Here is a 23,509-nt window from a genome sequence, read left to right on the forward strand (position 1 = left end):
GCCCAAGGTCACACAGCAGGTCAGTGGTGAGCCAGGAATAGAATCCAGGTCTCCTGACTCCCATTAGACCATGCTGCCTACGAATGACCATACTGCTAGTGAAATGTCAGTTGTAATGCCATGTAAAGTGTACAATAATTAATTATATACTTTAAGCAAAGATTATACAGTGACACGCTAGCCAAATAATTCAAGGAAGCTCCACTTTTGTTTCCCACCGTCCTTAGCTTGACCAACCACGTTGATACTATGATCAGTAGGTTGGATCCCCATCTTTCCATGTTGTTTACCTTTAACAAATAATAAATCCATGTTGATTTAGTGTTTTTTTAAAATCTGAATCAAGAAGAGCCCTATGGCTCCTAGTTAAATTTAATATAGAAAACGGAAGTTGAGAAATTTGATTGACTTGTACATAACAATGATACTTTGTATTTTAGGGTTTGAGCCTGCATCAGCTCCAGCACCCTCAGTTCCCGCTTGGCAGGGTCGATCCATTGGTACAACCAAACTCAGACTGGTGGAATTCTCAGCTTTTCTTGAACAACAGAGAGACCCAGAATCAGTAGGTGTTATCCAAAGAAATGCCTAGTAAACTAAAATAGTTCTCTGCTCTTCTCAATTGTATCTACCCTTTTCTGGTCTCTTCCCGCGTGCTTTCCACTGTTGATACTGATGTCACTTTGAGGGAGAATTTCTCAAGGCTGATAGACATCGATCAATGCACTGTAATATTACTCTGATTACAGTACAATTTTTCCCTTTTCAACTTTTTTTTATAGAAACCATTGCTTATGAAAGTGAGGGACTGTGTCATGTTTGCCTCCTTTCAGTGCCTCCATTCAGCTTCACTGCAAGCTGCACTACATAGCTATGTCAGTGTGCCTCATCGCTGGTCGAGTCTGAATGGCTTGCTGGCCCAATTTTCCAGTTATACAAAGTTGCATGGTGATTTGGGCCACAGTTCAGCCAAGTACTTAAGCATGTGTTTAATTCCTGTTGAAATCAATGGGTTTTAAGCAGATACTTAGAGATAAGGCTTGTGCTTAAGTTGTTTCTGGAACAGGGACATAATTTAAGGACATGCTTACAGTTTAGCATGCCTTAGGTGCTTTGCTAAACCCAGGCTTTGAGGATTTGGGCAAAAATTTCTCTAGATACCAAGAACAGAGCATACTTACTTCTGTTGCTTTCAGTTTGAGTCTCCAGGAGTGTATCATTCCACTGAGCCACGTAGTTTATATTTTTTAAGAAACAGCTATTTGGACAAGAAGTTTTTGCTGAGAATAAACCTTCCTAACCTAATTTGATTTTAAACTTGTTTAAATTTCTGCTCAGTTGAATAGAGCAAGAATAGTTGAGTAGTCTGTACAATTTACCTATTTAAAGATCTAAATGTGATGCTTGCTTTGATTTCAGTCCGTTTCTCAATGCCAAATTCAATATTTAAAAAATATCTAGATTCTGCACTGCAAAATCTCAGGCAAGTCCATGGAGCTGAGTGTAATATTTCTTATTTAATCCAACCATTGGTGAGCTCATTTGATGAAGTAGCTCCTATTATTAATCATTGTGTTTTGTCTTTGCCATGAAAATTTATCAGCTTAACTCTCCTCCTGCATGTCAAAAAACACCATGAATCAAAAGAGCTTGTGTCAGTTTTCAGTGGAAAAACATGTTGTTGAACTGAAAATTTTTATTGAGATTATTGCAGAAAAGCAAATACTCTCATGAGCATGTGGTATAGACAGTCCTTTCTTCCTCAAATTGCTGGTAAAATACAGTAGCTTGAAGTAGAGTGGAGCTGTCATGTGGTGTTGATAATTCTGTTCTGGAAACCATAGAATTTATGAGCTATAGCTAGGTGATGTTATCAAGGGAGTGTTTACACTGCATAATGGAGATCAGAGACATAGTACAGCAACCGTACATCAAAGGAATCCTTAAAACAGAGAAACATTAAACTAAAAAGTACAATATATTTCAGCAGTGAGATATTAAAATATATGGCCATATGTTGGGTTGCTAACTATTATATTTGGGCATGCTGGTTTAACTGGAGTGTCTATGTTTAGAGATAGGGACAGTTCAGCTCTCAGTTACAACTGTCTATATCCAGAGTAACTCCACTAACTGTTGTATATTTATACTACTGGTTTTTTATTCCTCTGGTTATGCATTCCATCAATTTCATTATTCATTTGGAACGAAAGTGGCACCCTTGTTTCTATGTTCTTGCCTAATACAGTGGCTTTAATACACTCCTGGTGTCAGACTCTGAGCTCCTTTACCCCAATGTAAATCAAGAGTCACTTCCTTGAGAGGGAATAGTAAATAATGAAGAGGATTGGTCACTGATACAGAGCGATCCGGGTTGCAGGGTAAGCTAGGCGCAAACAAACAATATGTGTTTTATTGTGGCCAACTGTATACATCTAGGAACAAATGACATAGGCTGTACTTACAGAATGGGGGACTCTATCCTGGGAGCCAGTGATTCTGAAAAAGATTCTGGAGTTATGTGAGCTCCCAGTGTGACGCTGCGGCCAGGAGGGCTATAATGCCATCCTTGGATGTATCAACAGGGGAATCTGAGTAGGAGCAGGGAGTCCTGTATTTAGCATTGGTGCAGCTGCACCTCAAGTACTGTGTTAAGTTTTGGTGTCCACAATTTAAGGAGTATGTTAATAAATTGGAGAGAGTTCAGGGAAGAGCCATGAGAATGATTGATTACAGGAATAGTAACCGTGCTTTAAAATGGCAGACTCAAGGAGCTCAATCTATTTAGCTTAACAGAGGAAGGTTAAGGGGTGACCAGATCACAGTTTATAAGTGTCTACATGGGGAACAAATATTTTATGATGGCCTCTTCCATCTAACAGACAAAGGTATAACAGGATCCAGTGGCTGAAGTTGAAGCTAGACAAATTTACACTAGAAATACGGTCCAAATTGTTCACAGTGAGGATAATTAACCAGTAGAACAACTTTCTAAGGGTTGTGGTGGATTTTCTATCACTGGCAGTTTTAAAATCAAGAATGGATGTTTTTCTAAAAGATGCTCTAGTTCAAATAGGAATTACTTCAGGGAATCTCTTGGGCCTGTTATACAAGAGGTCAGCATAGATTATCACAGTGGTCCCTTCTGACCTTAGACTATGAACTCAGTGGAATTATCCTGCAGTATATTTACACTGAATGTTTTATTTTTCTTAAATGTATAGAGATACAATATCTGTAGGCCCCCATCCTGTGCTCTGAACATGTATACCATAATTTAAAAACATTCAAGAGGACTGCCGATAAATATAACAACTTACTCCCCTCCTGAAGAGCCTGGGAAAAGAGATGCACCTGGCAGCATGCACAAATCCAGGCTCTGAAACACCAAGGGTGAAAATGAGTTCCAAAGTCATTGACCCTTCTCAGACAACGTATTGTCAGCAGCTTCCTGACTTTTATATCAAGGGAGCGCCCACCCAAGTGCCTTTGCTGATCTCATTGGTGGCTGTATGTCATGAGGAGAAAGGTGGACTTTCAGGTAATAAAGTCTCTAATCATCTAGGGTTTTGTAGATTAAAAGCAAATTATGTTGAATTCCATCTGGAAACTTAATGGGAGCCCCAGAGCAGAATATAGAGCACTGATTATAAAGTGCTTCTGCTCCCAATGTATAAGTGGGGTGTATTCTGTACTAGCTTCAGCTTCTGCAACTCTCTTGGCTGCAGCAGCTACATGGGCATCCAAGATCCAACACCATTTCCAACTTGCAAGCCTGTTTTGCAAATGGCAGTCACACTTCCTCAATGAAGGGTGCTGACAGCAGTGCAGCCAATGTTTCCAGCCGTTTCCTTCAACCCATCAACTTCATGTCAGCTTCACTTAGACAGACTCACAGAGGGAAGACTCTCATTCAAGCCCCAGTTCCATCTAAACAGGTAATTTGCTCCACTGTTCTCGCTGACTCAGATGTGATGGAGTCATAAAGTGGGGTGTCATACTGAAAGCAGCACAGACATGCTCTCTTCATCAGTCCTTCCAGGGGCTTCATATTCACGCAACACCCACGCAAGAGAACCTTTGGCACAAAGGACAATTGCTCACAGCTCTTAGTGAGATAAGAGTAGGTCCACTCCAGAGCAGCTCCAGCCACCCTTTCTAGGCTTTCCAAATGAATCAACAAAATCTCATAGTTAATGGTGTCAGTAGGGACTACTGTATCCCTAGCAGAGGCCAAAATTTACCGTGAAGTGCTACCATCCCATAGAGTGATCTGTCAGAGCAGTCTTATCTCTCAGGACTGCCTGATAACTCATTAGTTCCATCAATCTCCAAAAGCACACCAGCAAACTAGTTCCATTTTCCTGACATTGCAAATCAAAGAAGACAGTGGTCTGTGCATGACAGAGAGGTAAACCTATCCCTCCAACATCCACACCCTGCCCAGGAATGCGAGCCAGTGTGTGGAGAAAATAGTCAGAATATGGGTATGTCCAGACTACCTGCCGGATTGGCGGGTAGTGATCGATCTATCAGGGATCAATATATCGCGTCTTGTCTAGATGCAATATATCGATCACTGAACACGGTCCCATCGACTCTGGAACTCCACCAGGGCGAGCGACGGTAGCAGAGTCGACGGGGGAGCCGCGGCCGTCGATCACGTGCCGTGAGGACGGGAAGTAAGTCGAAATAAGATACGTCGACTTCAGCTACACTGTTCCCGTAGTTGAAGTTGCGTATCTTACATTGACACCCACTCCAGTGTAGACCAGGCCTATGACACTTGTTGACCTAATTGTTTTACATTTCTGCAAGTATTTATGGAGGTTCTCAAGAAAGCCTCCTCTTAAGAAGTTCCTAATAAAGAAGTATACCATCACTTAGGTTTTGTCTTCATGCGGCCTTGTAAGGTGTACAGCATAGAAGTCCTTGGCTTAGTCACTGTATACCTAGTATATTAGTGATTTATGGGCTTTGGTGTACACAGAATGCTACACAGGAATAGAAGATGTTGCATATGTGTCTCCCAAAGTTGTAGGGAAAATGTATGTTTGGAAAATAGTATGTGATTGCGTAACTAAAAACAGCATCCTGATGCGCACACAGAGGGTGGCAAAGTTAAATAAATGAATTTTCTTTCCTAACTTCTGAGTGGTTAAAACAATGTCATTGAAACATCCTCTTTATATAGTTTTCATAATGGAATTATTATTATTCTACATTAATGTGTAAAATTTAGTTTAATAGATATGTATCTCAGTTTGAAAAACATGTACAGCGTACAGCATTTGTATCTCTAGGCCATCTCACAGTTTCAAAAAATGAATAATAGAGCAGTACACTGACTAAGTAAACTTTGTCCTCCCTCTGCGGAATAGAACAGCTTTAACCAAATATGTTTTTGCCAGATTATATGTGCTCTGCAGTCACCCTACTGGAATTAATAATATGAAACCAGCTGAGTGAAATGAATAGATTTGCAACATAATCGACTACTAATGGTCAAAACATACTGCTTTGGCAACTCTGGGTATCAAAAAGTCATGTCCTAAGTATTATTTTTACATGCAGTAGCTCAGCATGCAACCCATTGCACTAGTACAGTACATGTGAGACTAAGGCTCAGCAGAGGCCTCTGAGCTCTCATTTTCCAGGCAGGTGCAAACTCTCTGGGGAATGTAACACACACACTTGTATTGCAGAGCAAAGTTAGAGACTTGAATTGAAAAACAGTGGTGAAGAAAGCCTGGATAAATACCACAAAGCCCTCTTTGGAGTAGCCTAATATCTTCTAGAATTCCTGCCATGTAGGATTTCCTGCCAAGTAAATTTAATGTCAGTTATAAACCCAAACTCATGTCATTCTTTAGTCCCACTGTGGCAATTTCCTTACATGTCTACCCTAGTCAAACATTAACCCTTCATACCAGAGTTTGAATGCTCAACCATTTGTGTGTTGGGCAGGGAGTCAGTGGCAATGGGAGAGGGTTCGGAAGGCAAGTGGGTAGGAGCAATAGGACAAAAATCTGTGAGCTGGAGTAATGGTAGAAGGCTGAAAGGAGAGAAGACAGAAGGGAGCCAAAGATGCTCCCACTCTTCTCCCTTCAACTTGCATCAAGCGATCTGGGAGAAGCTGTGTAGGAGAATGACAGGAGCAGTGGGGGGAGAGCAGGGCAGATTGGCTGAGCACAAGCCACAGCTAGCTGATCGGCCTGTCAGCAAAATGTTAGGAGCTGCAGCTCTTCTAACCAGCAGAAGAAAAGGGTGAAGAACCATCCATAAGAGGTTGGCGAGGAACCGCAAAGCCAGCCAGGGAGGGCAGACTGTATAATAAAAGGGGAATACGTGAGAGCTCCCACTTCGTTACTTGCAGTTTTGAGGGTGGCTGATAGTTTACTATTAATATGGTTTGATTATCTGGATCCTACTGTAAATAATGGCATGCAGAATAGTCCAAAGACTATGAACAGTCTCCCAAGGGCAAAAGTGGAAGCCTCCTCGCTCAGAACATTGAAAAGGAGAATGAACAAAGCACTAAAAATACATATTTTCGGGAGCACTCTGCCTTGCAACATAATGACCCGAGAACTCTTTGGATTTTGCAAGAAATACAACTGATAAAACATAGTCTAGATTTATCTTGGGCACTTCTGATTTTGTTTAAGTGACAGAGAATTTTCCAACAAACTCCAAAGCCACCCCTAGAGACAGGATGCTAGACGTACACCCTGATCTCATTTAGCTTTGCTTCCCAACATTCTGATTGTGTCTATAGTTGTGGCTCTTTATCTCTGCTATGGGACTCTGCTAGTATGGAAATCAGTGTTAATTTTTTTCCTAATATAGAAATAATTTACAAACAGGAAATGCACAGTAGTTATGTACATTTTAAGCTATGAAGTTTTAGGTTTTTTGTATTCCTTTGTTCCTCTTCTGACCTAATAAATGGATATATGTAAGCTTTTAAACAAGAATCTGCAGAAGCTTTTAAACCAGAATCATGTAACAATTTACTCTGTCCTTGGAACAGTCCAAGGGTGGCCAAACTTACTGATCCTCCGCACCGTATAGGACAATCTTCAGAAGTTTGAGAGCCAGGGCACGCCTAGCTGGGGTTTGAGGCTTCTGCGCCACAGGAGGCACCTGCAGGGCTGAGGGCTTCAGCTCTGCTCCTGCTAAAGCCTCGAACCCTGGCAGGTGCGCTCCATATGGCTGAAGCCCTGAGAGCCTCCTCCCCACTGGGTAGAAGCCCCTACCCCACCACCCTGCTGCAATGCAGAGGTCTGAGCTCCTCCCAACCCTAGTCTAGTAGGTGGAGAATGGGCGAGGGAAGGCGTGGGATGGTTTGGCCACCCCTGAAGTAGTCTTTTAGTACTTTTTTACCAGTAACATTTCACAGTAAATAAAATGAAGTACTATTTTTAACCAAATGGATTATCAACATTTATTAGCTGAAAACAGAAACCCTCACATAAATAATTACTTACTTAGGCTTTATTTGCCTGAGCAGCATCCCCTTGACTTCAGTGCGGCTCTCTGTGGTTTTAAAGGTGTATCCACACAGAACTCATTGCAGGATTGGAGCACTAAAGATTTATATCCCCCTTCCATTGGTAATGAACATGTAAAAGTACAAGAGCCTGTAACTATCAGTCAGTATTCTAGTGGATTTCAAACGTGCTCCATAGAATCCTGCCCCTTGCAGGACTCTCTTTGCTAATCACAGAATTATTCCATTTACAGGTGAAATTTTAAATAGCAAAAAGCTTCCTAAAATTATAGAATGGAAATAATTAGCCTCACTTTAACTTTTGGTATTTTTGGAAATTGCAAGGTAGGACGTAGTTTGCCACACTTACAACGTCTCTGAATATTGACTCTGCAGCTCTGGATGAGTTAAATGACTCTCTCTTTGATGTGAAAAACAACTAAACATACATGTGCCAAATTCCTGTTGCATTTTCTTCCAAAGTCTCTGATCGTTCATTAGTTCGGTGGTCCTTTGTACTTACAAACAAACTATAGAATTTCACCTCAAGTCTTCAAACACCAGTCACTTTATAAGAGAAAAAGTACCTCTCTTTAATTGTATTCCAACTCTGTATATTTGGAACCTCACCGTATTAAATGATCATATTTACCAGTCTGTCGCTGTCAGTCTAAGATCTCTTTACTTAGATGTTTTGTGATTTCACTGTAAGAGTTCCTGGGAAGTTCAGAACAAATTTCTATTTGTGGTTAAACCAAGTAAATGTGTTTTCTAACACGCAGAAGTTGAATCCTCAAGCAGATTAGAGAGAACCTAAACTGTTGTCTTACATACAAGTGTTTCTAAAATGCAAAGACTCAAAAAGTTAAATTATTATAATTTCAATATAGTAGACCTTCTCCTTAATATATTTTACCTGTCTGATTCTCCAGTTGCAACCTAAACTGATCTGATTAGGTATCTGTTAGTCTACCTCCAAAAAATTTTTTTCTTCCCTCTCTTCTGAGCATTCAACTGTGACTACTGCTTTCAAGCAATCTCCAGCACTTGAAACAGTTTTACTTCTAAAATTCTTACAGCTACAAAGAATAGCATGAAGAGCAAATTTTCCAAATTAACCCACCTACCCATAATGTGGGGTAATAGCATTAGCAACAAAATTCAGAATTTGTTTTAAAAAGAAACGGTGGTGGGGAAGTATAATCTTAATGGAAATGTTCCTTATTTTTTATTTCCGGGTTTGTTTGTTTTAAACAAGGCTTTTGTATTTAAATATTACCCTGCGGTGTTGTGAGTCCAGGGAGCATTGTGAAGGAGAACCACAAAGAGAAGCTGACTAGAAGTGGATCATAAAAGTGAAACTTTTAGCCTGGTCTCATTGTGCAAATGCAATAAAATATAAAAAAAATAACCAAACCATCTCAGCTGATGGGGGGAAAAAATTACATTTTTAAAATTCACTCCATTTTAACTGTGTAAAATATTACAGAGGCTCAGGAGTTTTCTTATCTTATATTATCAACACATCTTAAGCTGTGTTTAGAAGTTTATCCTCTTGCACTCTTGATAAGCAGCATATCAAAGATGTCAACTTTTTGGTTATACGAAACTCCTTGTCTCGCCTCCTTCTTATATAAAAAGAAGAGCAAATACACGTACATTTAGATGGATCAATTTTTTAAAAAGAATTAATTTAGTGTGGTGGACTCTGGATTCAAAGTTATTTTAATATAAAGTTGAATTAAGTACACAAAAATATGGAGTTCACTTCTGTTGATGTGTATAGTGATTATGCATCTACACTGTGGAATGAACATATGTCATACTCTGTAAAATTTTCAAACTTGGGTGTCTGTATTTAGACACCTAAATTAAAGTGCCCTGATTTTTCAGAGGTGCTCAGAACGATGTTTCCCATTGGTTTAGTATTGATATAATCCTGCAACTTGCTATATGATAGCAGCCCCCTGTGGCTGCATGGAGCCTCATTGGCTTCAAGGGGGACCTATGCAAGTCTAGGTCGTCTACCTGCATAGTTCCTGTGGCAGAATTGCAACCATAGGTGCCTAATATTAGGTGTCCAGTATGCAAATATTGGTGGCAATAAGTAGAAAGACATTTGGCAGTAACTAATTCTCCAAAGTTGGCTTTCCTTAATGTTAGTGTGACCAGGTGTGAAAGATCATCCACATCGTTCTTGTTCAAAATCTGTCACTGTTGCTTAAAATTTTCAAAATAAAATGATAATCACAATTTTTTTTGCAGAACTTACCAAAAAAAAATAATTTTGTTGGCTCCCCCTGCTGGCTCTGCAGTCACAATTAGTGAGCAAACACTGCTCCCAGAGCTCTGCTGAGATTGTTATTGGTGCTTGTGCAAAACCCAGGGAGTAAAAATAACCATATTAATTTTGACTTTATTAGATGCATAGGGGATGACAGTTGACAAGTGGAAAGTGGAATCAGCAGAGAGATTTTATTTAAAAAACTCCTAAGAGAGCATTGCAAATAATGGAAGTGGGTTTTAGAGATGTAAAATCACAATGAACCCTTGTTGATTCTCACTAATGGCCAAGAAGTGAATTGGGGAGTGTATCAGTATGAGGGTAAATGCATATAAATTATACCTCGGTAGTCAGCCGGGAGCGCTATATCATGCACTAACCCTGCCAAACACAGCAGTAGGATCTAACTTGTTTCTTAAATTGCAGTTGTTTGACTTTTCAAATGTAATAATGTTCTCTTAACTTAAGGAGAGGTTTTTTTGTGTGTAATTCCCTAGTTTTTTTAAAAAGAAAACCTGAAATAACAGTAATTCCATCAGGTGCCATCGTCTTAACGCCATGGTTCTTCAGTGCACTTGGAACTTTTAAATCCACAGATCTGTCATTTGAGCTAATGGAATAATTGGTAGCAATAGTAGGTTGTCATCTTTTTTGTAGACCAGCGCTAGAGGGGCAGAGGAATAGTGGATCAGGGATCTTGGGGTTATTCCAGGATTTAGAGGGGAATGTGATCTAGTGGGCACAGACTCTTCATCCTGTTTTCACCAAACAGGACCCCTTCTGTCCCTCACTTCCTCCCTGTCCTGTCTCTTCTCTAACCCTGGTAGCAGGTCTCAGGCCCATTGTCCTCATATAGCCAGTCTCTGTCTTCATTCCACAATCTCCATGCCTAGCAAGTTCTAGTTTCATCCCTCCTAACTCCCCATCACAGTCCCAATCTCCTTGCACAGTCATTCCATTTCCCCCAGCTTTTCCTTCTCTGTCTCCTTGCCCAGCCAGTCCAAATTTCTCTGCCACCCCTCAGTTCCTCATTCTGTCTGTCTGTCTGTCTATCTGTCTCTCTCTCTCTCTCTCCTATCCTGGCCTCCAGTCACCCTCCCACCTCCTAATCCACCTTCCCAGTCTCCACCAGCTCTCAGTCACAGTCTCCCTCCCCAGCTACCCATCTAATCTCCATGCTCCCCGGCTTCTGTGTCCCAGGCCCTGTCTCTAGCCAGTCCCAGTTCTCCCCTCTACCCTGTTTCCTAGTCAGGCCTCCACCCCGCACCCCATCCAGCTAACTGGTTCCTACTCTTTATCCCACTCATTTCCAGTTTCTGTCCTACCCCCAGGCTTCCTGTCCCACTCTGTTCCTCTGTTCCTGTCCACCCTGCAGATCCAGCTCTCACCCCTTTTGCTTTCAAAACAGGCAAAACTCTCCTCCCCCTGCCAGGAGACAAGCCAGTGACAGCAAATGAGAGAGAGGCTCCCTGCTCTCAGTTCAGGTGGCCAGACCCTAACCTGGCATGGCCCGCAGCAGCCCAGAGCTGGAATGTCAGGGAAAGTCTTCCTAATCTGCTAAAAATCTAAGTCTCTACTGAGCATGTGCAAACTGCATTTTTTCTGAGATCTGTAACTTGATCAAATGTGGGCAGGTTTTCCTTGGGATGGCAAAGGGCATGTGCTTAACACAAAGGCCACCCCTTGCCAAATTTCAAGTCCCTGCTTTAAAGCATGGGGGTGCTAGAGCTCCTCTGAAGAAGGTTGGGGGGATATTTTTAACATGGGCAAAACACTGTATTTTTCCTTAGTCCTATTATCAGCAATGGCTGACCGGCTTCGGCTGAAATTTTCCAGAACAGTTTATCCTGACCAGACACCCAACATCAAAAATTTCAGCCCAAATAGTTAGTTTGAAAAAGTTATAAGCAATGAAAACCAGGTTCTTAGAATAGGAAGTGCTAGGCAACCTTAACAATAGGCAGTGCTGCCAGCTCCCAGTGCTGTATTAAAATACTGCTAGGCCAACTCTATCCTGATCCCTTTCCGTGGAAAGCTAAATCTATGGGAATGAACATTTTAGTCACTAAAATTTTATTAGAAATAAAGGGAATTCTTGGCAGGATGAGCCATTTTCTCACATCAGTAGGAAATTAAAGGGTGTCAGATTTACAGATAAGGCAGTGCAGCCGAGCCAAGGCAATACAGGTTACAGTAACACACAGACTCTTGTTGTATAGGTAATTATTTTTTAATCAGTTCATCCCACTTGGTTCCTTTTTCCTCTGATAGTACAGTTTGTTAACCTAACACAAGCAGTAGTACCTTGTAGATAGCTATCTCAGCTACAGCATATCACTAACCATCTATAGAACCCAGCCACTAGAGCAAGGTTGTTTGCTGCCTCATCAAGAGTATGTCTACACTGCAATAAAACATCTGCAGTGTAGACGTTTAGGCTGGAGCTCAGGCTCTGAGACCCCTTAGGGGAGGGGGAGTCCCAGAGCCCATGCTCCAGCTGAAGCCCAAACAACTACACTACAATTTTATAGCCCCACAGCCCAAGCCCTGCGAGCCTGAATCAGTTGACCTGGACCACCTGCTGTTGTGCTGTGGGTCTTTTATCACAGTGTAGACATATCCCAAGTGTCTTAGGCAGAGCCTAGTGAGACCACTAGCCTTTCACCCACCCTTTCTCTCTGAGCTTCCATTTTAGTCCATTGCTCACTTTGATGTAGAGTACATTCAACTCAAAGTGAACAGAGAGGGCCTCTTTTTATTTCAGCGGGGATAGAAGACATACAGCACAGGGCCATTTGAGTGTGATGCTTTGCAGGGGCTTTTTTGGATCCATGAGACACAGAACCAGTTAATCCAGTTCTCGCCTTTCCTTACTACTAGTGATGACAGCTTCACCGAGTGCCTTGTTGCTGTGACTGAAACGATAGACAATCTCCCTGGTGTCCTTGCTGCAAGCATGACCTTTTCCTCTTGAAAACTTGGAGCTTCACTTTCATCAGGGCTGCTGCAGCTGGAACAAACTTGCAAGAGCCTGTAGATCTCCTGGAGTAGCCTGCCTTGTGAGATATTTCTAATTGTCCCAGGTGAGGTGAGGCAAGATCATGGGATGCTGCCTCTGCACAACGGATGGTTAAGGACAGGGCCGACTCTAGCCATTTTGCTGCCTCAAGCACGGCGGCACGCCGCAGGGGGCGCTCTGCCGCTCACCGGTCCTGCGGCTCCCTTAGACCTCCCACAGGCGTCCCTGCGGAGGGTCCGCTGGTCCCGCAGCTCCGGTGGACCTCCCACAGGCGTGCCTGCGGATGCTCCATCGGAGCCGCGGGACCAGCGGACCCTCCGCAGGCACACCTGCGGGAGGGCCACTGGAGCCGCCTGCCGCCCTCCTGGCAACCGGCAGAGCGCCCCCCGCGGCATGCCGCCCCAAGCACGCGCTTGGCACGGTGGTGCCTGGAGCCGGACCTGGTTAAGGACTATATTCTGCCTGGTCTTTATGTGAGTATGCAGTGGGAGGAAAGTGCAAGGAGCCATCTCTTTATGTGGCCCCTTTAAGGATCAGGCGTTTTTGCAGACCCTGTGTTCAAGGAAGTGCAGGGATTGTGTCCTCTCTACTCCCCCAAAGGTGTATGGTATTTCAAATGGGCATAGAGGAGGTGGAACTATGGCTCTAGCATCAGGAGGGAGCAGTCTGTATCCTATGAAGGGCTTTTGTAATGAGCTTGCTTCACCTGTGACCAGGAAATTCAGGTAAGCAGAACGCTCTCCAGTACATCCTCTAGGACAGTGCTGTCTCCACATTTCTTTTCTCTGTGGGCTTTGCCTAACTGGCACACTCTAGCCTTGTAAGATATAGTTGGAGCAACTGGTTCTACGGTAGAAGGCTGCAGGTTACAACTCTATGCTTTGAGAGCATGTGTATGTCAAGTTACAGTGCAACCTTCATCTTGCCACTGAAATTGAAAGAACTTTGCTTAATAGATGCGTATTTGTGTGGCATGAGATTCAGGGTGCACTTCCCTGGTACTGTGGAGCACAAGAATGCATCAGAGAGAGCTGTAGCAGCTCTCATCACCTAGTTTTGTGGAATGTAAGAGCAAAACCATAGAACATAAGGACATAATTTTGCAAGAGCCAGTATATGTATTGAATGGTAGAACAAATGTAGGTGATTTGTCTTTGTTCTGCTGCAGCTTATATGTTAGCATTCTCTGACATTGGCAATTTGTCTTGGTTCCTTTAAATTCCTAAGTGGATTATAATTTTTCTCATGGTATTAGTTGACAACAGTCATTTTTCATGGCTTTACTGCATTCCTCAGATATTTAGAATTTTTTAAGGGAAGGAGTTCACTAAGAGGCAGCCATCTCCAGGGCATGTAGTGTAATGCAAACTCTGCAGATGCAATAGCTCAGGAATGTATTCTGTAAACTTTGATGTAGTTGTTATGCTTTAAAAAAGCACAGGATTTGACCCACTGTGGTTTACAGTATTTAAAGCATATAATTATGTACATGTCAAATGTAAATCCTTTAAATACTGTGGCATGGGCAAATTCCTCAGTACTAATGTACTTCAATAACTTTGGAATATGCAGCCTGAAATAATAGTGAAGTTTGCTTATAATGAGGCTGTTCTTCAGCTTTTCAGACACTAATAGGCTCAGAAGATATAGCCATGTAACTTAACCTCATCTCTTTCATATATACACACTTTTCATGGAGACTGCCCATATAACAAATTTGTCTTGTGCCTAATATTGTGTTGTCATTTATGAGCCAGTAGAAATATGCCTTATCTAATTAGATTAGTAATGATTCTATTTCATATATGAATTACAGCAACATAAGCAGAAAATAATCACACACGCAATGTCAAAATAAACATTTAGGTCCTAAGAATATTCTCAGGTGATGTCACACCATCTGTCCCACTATATCCCATCAGAATTCTTGCTGCAGCAGCATCTGGTACTTTGGCAAGATTTGTAGGCAACTGTGGTAACTTTACAGCTGCCTTTAACTTTGCTTTTATATTTAAGCAGCATAAAGGCTCTGTGATCTGCTCTGTATTCCTATATACATAACGTCTCTTTGATTGCAGTTTGGAGTCTGAGAACTCTACTACATTATTTTCCAGACCGTAAAATAGTATAATGTCTGAAGAACTGTTTTACCAGATTATTTTGCAAGGCAATAATGTTGGGATTCCTTCCAAGACCTCTTCCACTTGGCTTATCCAGAATACCTCTCCCAGTTCTGGGAGAACACTTTATCCCATTCTCAGGATCTCAAACAACTCAATTTGACTCCTACTCATCACTCAGGTTACTTTATTAGGCATGTGACAGCTCTGTGCCCATGTGGATGAGGCCACCCAGATGCAGGGCTTTAGATACTGTGTGATACCAATTCCAGTTCAAGCATGTAACACGCTAGACAGTTTATATACATTTTTCCCAGCTGTAACATCTATACTTGTTCAATCTAATTGGGTTGGACGTTGTGCAGATCATATAGGGACCAATCACTTTGGAGATTGTGTAAGGACCAATTGCTTATTTCCTCCCTTTATCTGCATTTCAAGTTAATCAGTTCAGGTTGTTCCCACTTATCTCAACTAGCCCTGGAAACACTGTCTCGGGCACACAGCCTGTCAAATCATTGTTTACAGTTGAACCTTGCACACAAATTTTACTCATGTCCAGCAGGATCTGTGCCCACAGTTACGTGCCCCAAATTCTCATGTGTTGTCTTCACACAGTTGTGAATTTATCTCAAATTATAGTCACCACCTAAAATCTAGTGTTCTTGCTTACTTGCTTTCCCTGATCGCCAGACCTTTAAAAGGTAAACCTAGAACAGCAGTAGTTCCCAACAATATCATGTATTAATTTTTTGTATGTGCTCGACGCACCAAGATAATACAGTGATGTGTAACTGAAGCAATGTGTGTGTATTTTGTGTGTACAGCAAGGATGTTTCATCTGCAGTTATTCAATTATCAAGTAAAATAACAAATCTCGTGACTCTGAAGATATTGTTATGATAATCCCTCATTGTAACTGAATAGTATGATGATTACTTTAATTCTTGTGTAAATGATTGGTATGTGACTTAAACCTGCTCATGGTAAGGCCTTGCTGATAAACTTTCATTCATGCATTCATTCATTCATGAACTCAGTCCCTTCCGTTCACTTGTTTATTTTTCTGACCTATGAGCTTTGCTCTTTAGAGTAGAAACACCCTATTTTGACTACGCTGCCCCTTTGGGGCTTGTTGTATCTATAAGCAAAGATTGGGGAAGTTTTCTACCTGCACACCAAGGAAATACGGTGGGGGCTATTTTGAAAGAGTGCTCCAAGGAAAAATCTGTGTAACTGATGTTCACACCTTACAAATCGAGCTTAGGTTTATTAAAGCCTGAAGTGTTACGCTCTTCCCCACCACACACACACTAAATAAAATACATCAGGAAGAGACTGGAATGTATCCGATTATATTTGTCCATTATAACAGATACGTGTATTCTGAATTCAAATTTCACTGCTCTAGATGATTTTACTAGTTTTATTAGTTTACTTGTCCAAGTACAGTTGGTAAAAATTTAGTCAGTCTACTTCCTTTTCCTCTGGGGTTTGCACATTTGTTAGGGAAAGTTGTATTCAATTATTGTTTATTTTTATCCCAAGCCCCAGACACGGACCAGGACCCCATTGTGCTAGGTGCTGTACAAACACAGAAGAAAAAGACAGACCCTGTTCCCAGGGGCTTACGGTCAAAGTGTAAGATGAGTGACAAGAGATGGAACGGGAATACAAAGAAACTGTGAGATAATATGGTTTAGCATGATAGGCCAGCTGAATGGTTGGATGTTCAGTTTATTTAGATATGACAGTGTTATTTTAATCTGTTTTGTCTGCAGATATATTGTGAACAAAATAGCCAGGCAGATGTCAGCTCTGCGTTTTCAACATTATTTTATGCTTACCTGTTAGAAATTGCCACCTTGTAGCCCAGTAGCTATCCACTATTGCAAAGTTTTTGGCTGTTCAGTGACTGCACATTGGTTTCCCTTTAACTGAGTTAGCAAAATGTTGTTTGTGATCTATGTGGTTAAAAAACAACCATGCTCCTTTCATCTTTTCATGTGGTCTTGTGAAGTGTGGAGCACTCCCCTGGGAGGGACTTAGTGTCATGCAGTATCAGGCCCTCTTCTTTTTCATTTCAGATTTTACAATGTGCTATAGACAAATATGCAGGGTGTAAACAATATGGGTAAAGTCCTTACCCTGTTGAAGTCAATAGAGGGTTTAATGATAGACTTCATTGGAACCAGGATTTCACTCGGAGAAGGGAGAGGAATTGTTTTGGGTGGTACCAATTATAGTGAAATGAAACTAGAAAGGGGGAAATTCAGGTTAAACAGCAGGTCATACATTCTGGCAGCGAAACTGTGAAACTAGCTCCCAAGTGGTAGAAGCTTGGGTCATTTGAAAGTGGATTCAACAAAGCATTGGGGAATATACCAAAGGGAAAAATCCTACACTGAGAGGGAGATGGACTAGCTGACCTATTAGTTCCTTCTTATTATTATAATTCTAGGGATAAAAGAAAAATCTCTTCCTTCTCCTTTAGGTAACTGACATTAGCACACTTTTTAAAAAAAAAAAAGAAAGAAAAGTTAGTAATGTAACGATTAAGGGAGCTGTTGCACTAGCAGAAACTAAAGATCTCTGTACATAAGACATTAAACTGCATGGTGCAGACACCACCACTCTTTCTAATGACCTTGATCTTACTGTGCTCAGGATGGGCAGATCATCACTTTGCTGGCTCTTCTGGTTTTTTAGGTAAACACCTGCCGGCAGTTAATCATGCTTAGCAGGTTTACAGTAGGGGAACTGGTTTTATGATATTGACTCTTGTTCACTAGGGACTGTGCCAAGACCACCAAAGTTACTTCATGGAAATCATGTTGCAAATAAACCGTAGTCCCAAAGGTAAATGAGGGCAGGTTTTTCTAATCCACCAAAGCATCCTAATCTTAGCATGAACACACAGACATACTGTTCAGCTTAAATAAACCTCTGTTTTTCTTGTACAATAGTGATTTTTTTCTTTTTCTTATTTTCTTACAGTACAACAAACACCTCTTTGTGCACATTGGACATGCTAACCATTCTTACAGTGACCCGTTGCTTGAATCGGTGGACATTCGTCAGATTTATGACAAATTTCCTGAAAAGAAAGGTGGTTTAAAGGAACTGTTTGGGAAGGGCCCCCAGAATGCCTTCTTCCTAGTAAAATTCTGGGTGAGTAAAACATACCATAGAAGTTAATTTAGACTGTGTGTTCATGTTATGTGCTTCCCTACTCTTTCTAAATGCTCACGTACACAGGAATTTATTTTATCATCACTTAAACACGTGAAGCTGAGTCTCCATCATTTGTGTATATCCTTCATGTTGGACACTAGCACAAAGCCACTTCTATTGAGGTTTCCCACAACATGTCTGTGTTCCTAGAAAACAACTGTAGTAATTGTAGTGCCTGCCAGCGCTTTGTTATACATGATCCTTTGCCAGTGACAAAGAGGTAATAAGTTTTGTTTAAACAGGTAATAAGTTTATAAATGGTGAACTGCCATCTAGTGGTTTGATTGAAGAGCAATATCAGCAACTTTAAGACTTCTGTGTATATTTTTGAGTGTTCTGTATGTTGGACTCTGCTGAAGGCAAGTAATATAGTTTTTAGCCTTGAGATCAGCCAATGTTTTCACAATACCGTTATATTTAAAATTAGTATTAAAAAAACTTTCTAAGAGTTTGTGATATTTCCAGTGCTGTTGTATAATGGTTTTGGTTGCTTTAATTTCTGCTTCATTGTTGAAGCAGACCTGCCTTCAGTTGGGACATTGGCATGGAATTCTGTTTGCAGAGGAATTATACCTGCTCAAAGTAGCTGTGAGGAGGGGCTGAAGGAGGATTAGAATGAAGGAAAGAGAAAAGCTAGATATCAGAAATGTTGAAAGAAACCTAAAGTATTGGTGTCACTTTATCCATGTGCATCGCTGTACATATACTGTTGGATTTCAATGGACACTTCAATCGAACACCCACTCTATAAGACACACACATAAATGGCAGTAATTCCCCAAGCTTTTCTAAAAGATTTAATAGCAGACCGTTATAATGATATCTCATTTTAGCAAGACACCATTTGTTTTACAGTATCTACCATAGAACATTTACTAATACATGAAATCATAAGTGTAGGGCTGAAAGGGACCTCAAGAGAGCATCTATTGCAGGCCCCTGCCCTCAGACAGGACCAGGTATATCTAGACCAGCCTTGTCCAACCTGTTCTTTAAAACCTCCAGTGATGGGGGCTCCACAACCTCCATGGTAACCTACTGCAGTACTTAATTACCCTTAGATGAAGTTTTTCCTACTATCTATCCTAAATCTTCTGGGCTGCAGCTTACACCAATTACTTGTTCTTCTGCTTCAGATCACTGTCCTCTTTGTAAAATCCTTTAACATATTTGAAGATTCTTTGCTCACTATTCTTTTCTCAAGACTAAACATTATGAACTATTATAAAGTGGGGAAATCCTAAAAAATAATTGCCAGCCTGAATTCTAAAAATGCATTTTGTGATGTAAAACATTCGCTTTTGTTTTGTTTGTGTGTGTTCCACTTCCCTGATAATTTGCCAAATTTAGTAATTCACAATGGGACTCCCAGTCTTTCATTAGTGCCAATTAATGAGGTTCTACAGAAGCATAACATGTTACCTTTCAATACTACTACTACTACTACTACTGTGTTGAAAAGTATAAGTAAAGAAGATTGTTCCCATTTATTTCTTAGCAATAGTTTTTAAAAGGTGCATTAATCTGAAATTGTCATATCAAGATTTGCATATTACAGGAAATAAAAGGTTTTCTTTAGCTTTATATAATTTATGTTGAAGCTTTTGCCATCAGGAGGACGGAAGATTAGAGGCAGGGAAAGGTGTTCTGCTCCAGCATTCTCTTGATACCAAAACAAAACCATGTTTTAAGCCAGGAAAATACTCCCTGAAAGTATAAACTTGGCATACATTAATTGTTGTGATCGTTTGTGGTTGGTTAGCATCAAGAGCGTGTTAAGCATGTACAGACAAGAGCCCTGCCACTAAGATCTTACAGTCATATAAAAATTGTATTGCCATGGTTATATTGTGGTTTGCATATGTAAACAAATATACTGTGAGGTCATCAGGTGAAGTTTGTCCATGAACAAATGTGGCTTGTGTGGTCTGTCATACCGAGCATTAGGCCCTCATTGGCCTGTTAAGACATTTCCTGCTGCCTCACATGTTCATGTTGCTCTGCGAATTAAAATGTAATGTTTTAAAAATACAGTTTTCTACCACTAAAGTTGTGGAAGCATTTGGAAAATCATCCCGTAGTGAGTTTCAGAAATTCTGTATCAACAGGGTCTGAAAAGCTAACGTAGTATTTAATGTCAATTTTTAAAAACATGTCCATAGATATAAATTAGGGCTGCTTGATTTTCATTAACATTCCCACTTAAAGCAGAGCCTGAGCTTCAGAAATGAACTTGCTAAGAACTTCATTGAATGTAAGTCATGTAAAGGGAAGCAAAACGTGCATGAAATAATGTCTCTGAGAGAAGGATTATTTTCTCCCTCATAGCTCTTGCTGCTGCTGCTGCTCTTACCTGAGACTTCATCCTGCTCCACCAGTGAGAGTCTTGCTCTGCCAAACTGATGGACCATTCTGGCCTTTACCCAGCTATTTCACTTAAGGGTATTGTCTGCCTGGCAATCCAAGGTGTGATAGTTGCTTGGATGGACATATCCGTGCCTGCTTTGGCCTGGCTAAAATAGCGTTGTAGATTTGGTAACCTGGGCTTCAGTAAAACAAGAATAGGTGCCCTGAGTCTCCAGGGTGCTTGTGCAGCCCATGCTAAAGCCCATGCCATCCTATCTGCGTGGCTTACTTTTAGCCATGCTGTATGGATAAAACTAGCCTGGCTATGGCTCCACAAGCTGCATTCATGCCTCAGATTGGAGACTTACCCAGGAAATGCATTGAGCAGAATGTGCCTTACTCCTTGCCAATGTCTAAGGCTTGCAGCGATCAGGGCTGAAATCCTGATCTCATTAAAGTAAATGATAAAACTTTCATTGACTTCAATGGAGCCATGTTTTGGGCAGAGTTTGCTGAAGAGGGGTTGGATTTTTATTGTCATGAAAATTGGTATTAAATTCCAATTTAATTCCAATGCCATTTTTTATGTTAAGTAATGTGCGTACCTCCTAGGATAGACTCATGGGTGATAAAACACCAAACTACCCATTCAGCACCTTCAAAACGCAGTGTTAATTGCCAGGATTTCAAGCATTACTCAGCTAAATCTTAGGTTTCAGCAGCACTTCTGCTTCTGCTGCCTCCTTTTTGAGTGGGTAATTGTCTCTAAGGATCAAACTTTCAAAAGAGGTGTAATAACCTTAGTCCCAGATTTGGACCTTAGCGTCCAAAATATGGGGGTTAGCATGAAAACCTCCAAGCTTAGCCACCAGCCTGGACCTGGTACCTGCTGCCACCACCCAAAAAATTAGAGTGTTTTGGGGCACTCTGGTCCCCCTGAAAAACCTTCCCTGGGGACCCCAAGACCCAAATCCCTTGAGTCTCACAACAAAGGGAAATAATCCTTTTTCCCTTCCCCCCTCCAGGTGCTCCTGGAGAGATACACAGACACAAGCTCTGTGAATCCAAACAGAGTGAATCTCCCTCTCTGTTCCCAATCCTGGAAACAAAAAGTACTTTCCTCTTCACCCAGAGGGAATGCAAAATCAGGCTAGCCACTTCAACACACACAGATCTCCCCTGATTTCTTCCTCCCACCAATTCCCTGGTGAGTACAGACTCAATTTCCCTGCAGTAAAGAAAAACTCCAACAGGTCTTAAAAGAAAGCTTTATATAAAAAAGAAAGAAAAAATACAAATAGTCTCTCTGTATTAAGATGACACAATACAGGGCAATTTCTTAAAAGAATTTTGAATAAACAGCCTTATTCAAAAAGAATACAAATCAAAGCACTCCAGCACTTATATTCATGCAAATACCAAAGAAAAGAAACCATATAACTTACTATCTGATCTTTTTGTCCTTACACTTGGAAACAGAAGACTAGAAAAAAGAAACTACTTCTCCAAAGCTCAGAGAAAGCAGGCAGGCAGACAAAAGAAAAAAAACAAAGACACAGACACTCAATTCCCTCCACCCAAAGTTGAAAAAATCCAGTTTCCTGATTGGTCCTCTGGTCAGGTGCTTCAGGTGAAAGAGACATTAACCCTTAGCTATCTGTTTATGACACGCCCCCCAAATTGCAGACAGTGGGGAAGCTCACTGGCGGCGATTTCCTTCTAGAACTTGAAAATAAACAGATTAATACAACACATACACCTTTACATATACTCCTAAGTATATAACTAATAGACTTCTACATTTTAAGAACACTTTTTAACTACTGGATTCTGGGAAACTCTCACGGGAGAGTGCATCAGCAACTTTATTAGAAGCTCCTGTGATGTGTTGAATTTCAAAATCAAAATCTTGGAGAGCTAAACTCCAACGAAGAAGTTTCTTGTTGTTCCCCTTGGCAGTATGAAGCCACTTTAGTGCAGCATGGTCAGTTTGTAGTTGGAACCGCCGTCCCCAAACATATGGGCGTAGCTTTTCCAGGGCGTACACAATGGCATAGCATTCCTTTTCACTGACTGACCAGTGACTTTCCCTCTCAGACAGTTTCTTGCTGATCTTTTTGTCCTTACACTTGGAAACAGAAGACTAGAAAAAAGAAACTACTTCTCCAAAGCTCAGAGAAAGCAGGCAGGCAGACAAAAGAAAAAAAACAAAGACACAGACACTCAATTCCCTCCACCCAAAGTTGAAAAAATCCAGTTTCCTGATTGGTCCTCTGGTCAGGTGCTTCAGGTGAAAGAGACATTAACCCTTAGCTATCTGTTTATGACAAGAGGGTGTAACTTACAGTCCCTCAACAATATAGGTCCCCCTATTGCACTTACCAACTCCACCTTTGTGCTAACACATGCTTGTACAAGAGTGTCATAGCTTATGGAGGTTGGACCTTATGCTTACAGTTACACTTCTGTACTCACACATGTGGGGTTTTATGGGTACATGAAGTATACACGCATTATCCCAACCACTGACAATTTAAATATTTTAGTAGGCATTTTCCAAAAAGGACCTATAAAACCCCCAGAGGAACTGGGCTAGTTTTAAAGGCCTAATTACAGTTGAGAAGTTGGTGTGAAATCATTATAGATGGAGATGGTAGTGCACGTAGAGTTAAGGTTCCCCAACATTTGCCATTAAAAGACCCTGTTTTCAGTTGCTAATATCTTTGCCAGACTTTAACTGTTCAGGCTGAAATTGTCCATACCAGGTGTCTGTCTCAGGGTGAGTTTTTTTGCTGTGTCACCAGGTGCAGGAAGTGAGAGCAGGAAGACTGCCCTCTTGCCAGCGCAGCCTGACTAGCATGCAGAGGGGACAAGAGCCAAACCTGAAGGGTGGGAGTGGTAGATTGGAATATGGAGCCTGTGGGGGGGCGGCTGTGATGAGTAGACTGGGGCTGGCTAGCAAAGAGACTAAGAGCAGAAGCTGGTGGAGAAATGTGGGTGGATGAGGAACTGAA

The 23,509-nt window shown here is 41.2% G+C and overlaps 1 protein-coding gene across 3 annotated transcripts in view; it reads left to right on the top strand.

Annotated features, from left to right (window-relative positions):
* The window catches only part of TEAD1 (TEA domain transcription factor 1), a 220,077-nt gene that overhangs the window by 166,690 nt on the left and 29,878 nt on the right, over positions 1–23,509 (top strand). For all 3 annotated transcript variants that reach the window (XM_050955139.1, XM_050955137.1, XM_050955138.1), the window contains 2 exons: positions 441–565; positions 17,913–18,086. In XM_050955139.1, coding sequence (XP_050811096.1) covers positions 441–565; positions 17,913–18,086 — 299 coding nt within the window. The remainder of the gene's footprint in view (positions 1–440; positions 566–17,912; positions 18,087–23,509) is intronic.

This window comes from Gopherus flavomarginatus, chromosome 5 (genome assembly GCF_025201925.1).
Source record: "Gopherus flavomarginatus isolate rGopFla2 chromosome 5, rGopFla2.mat.asm, whole genome shotgun sequence".
NCBI lineage: Eukaryota > Metazoa > Chordata > Testudines > Testudinidae > Gopherus > Gopherus flavomarginatus.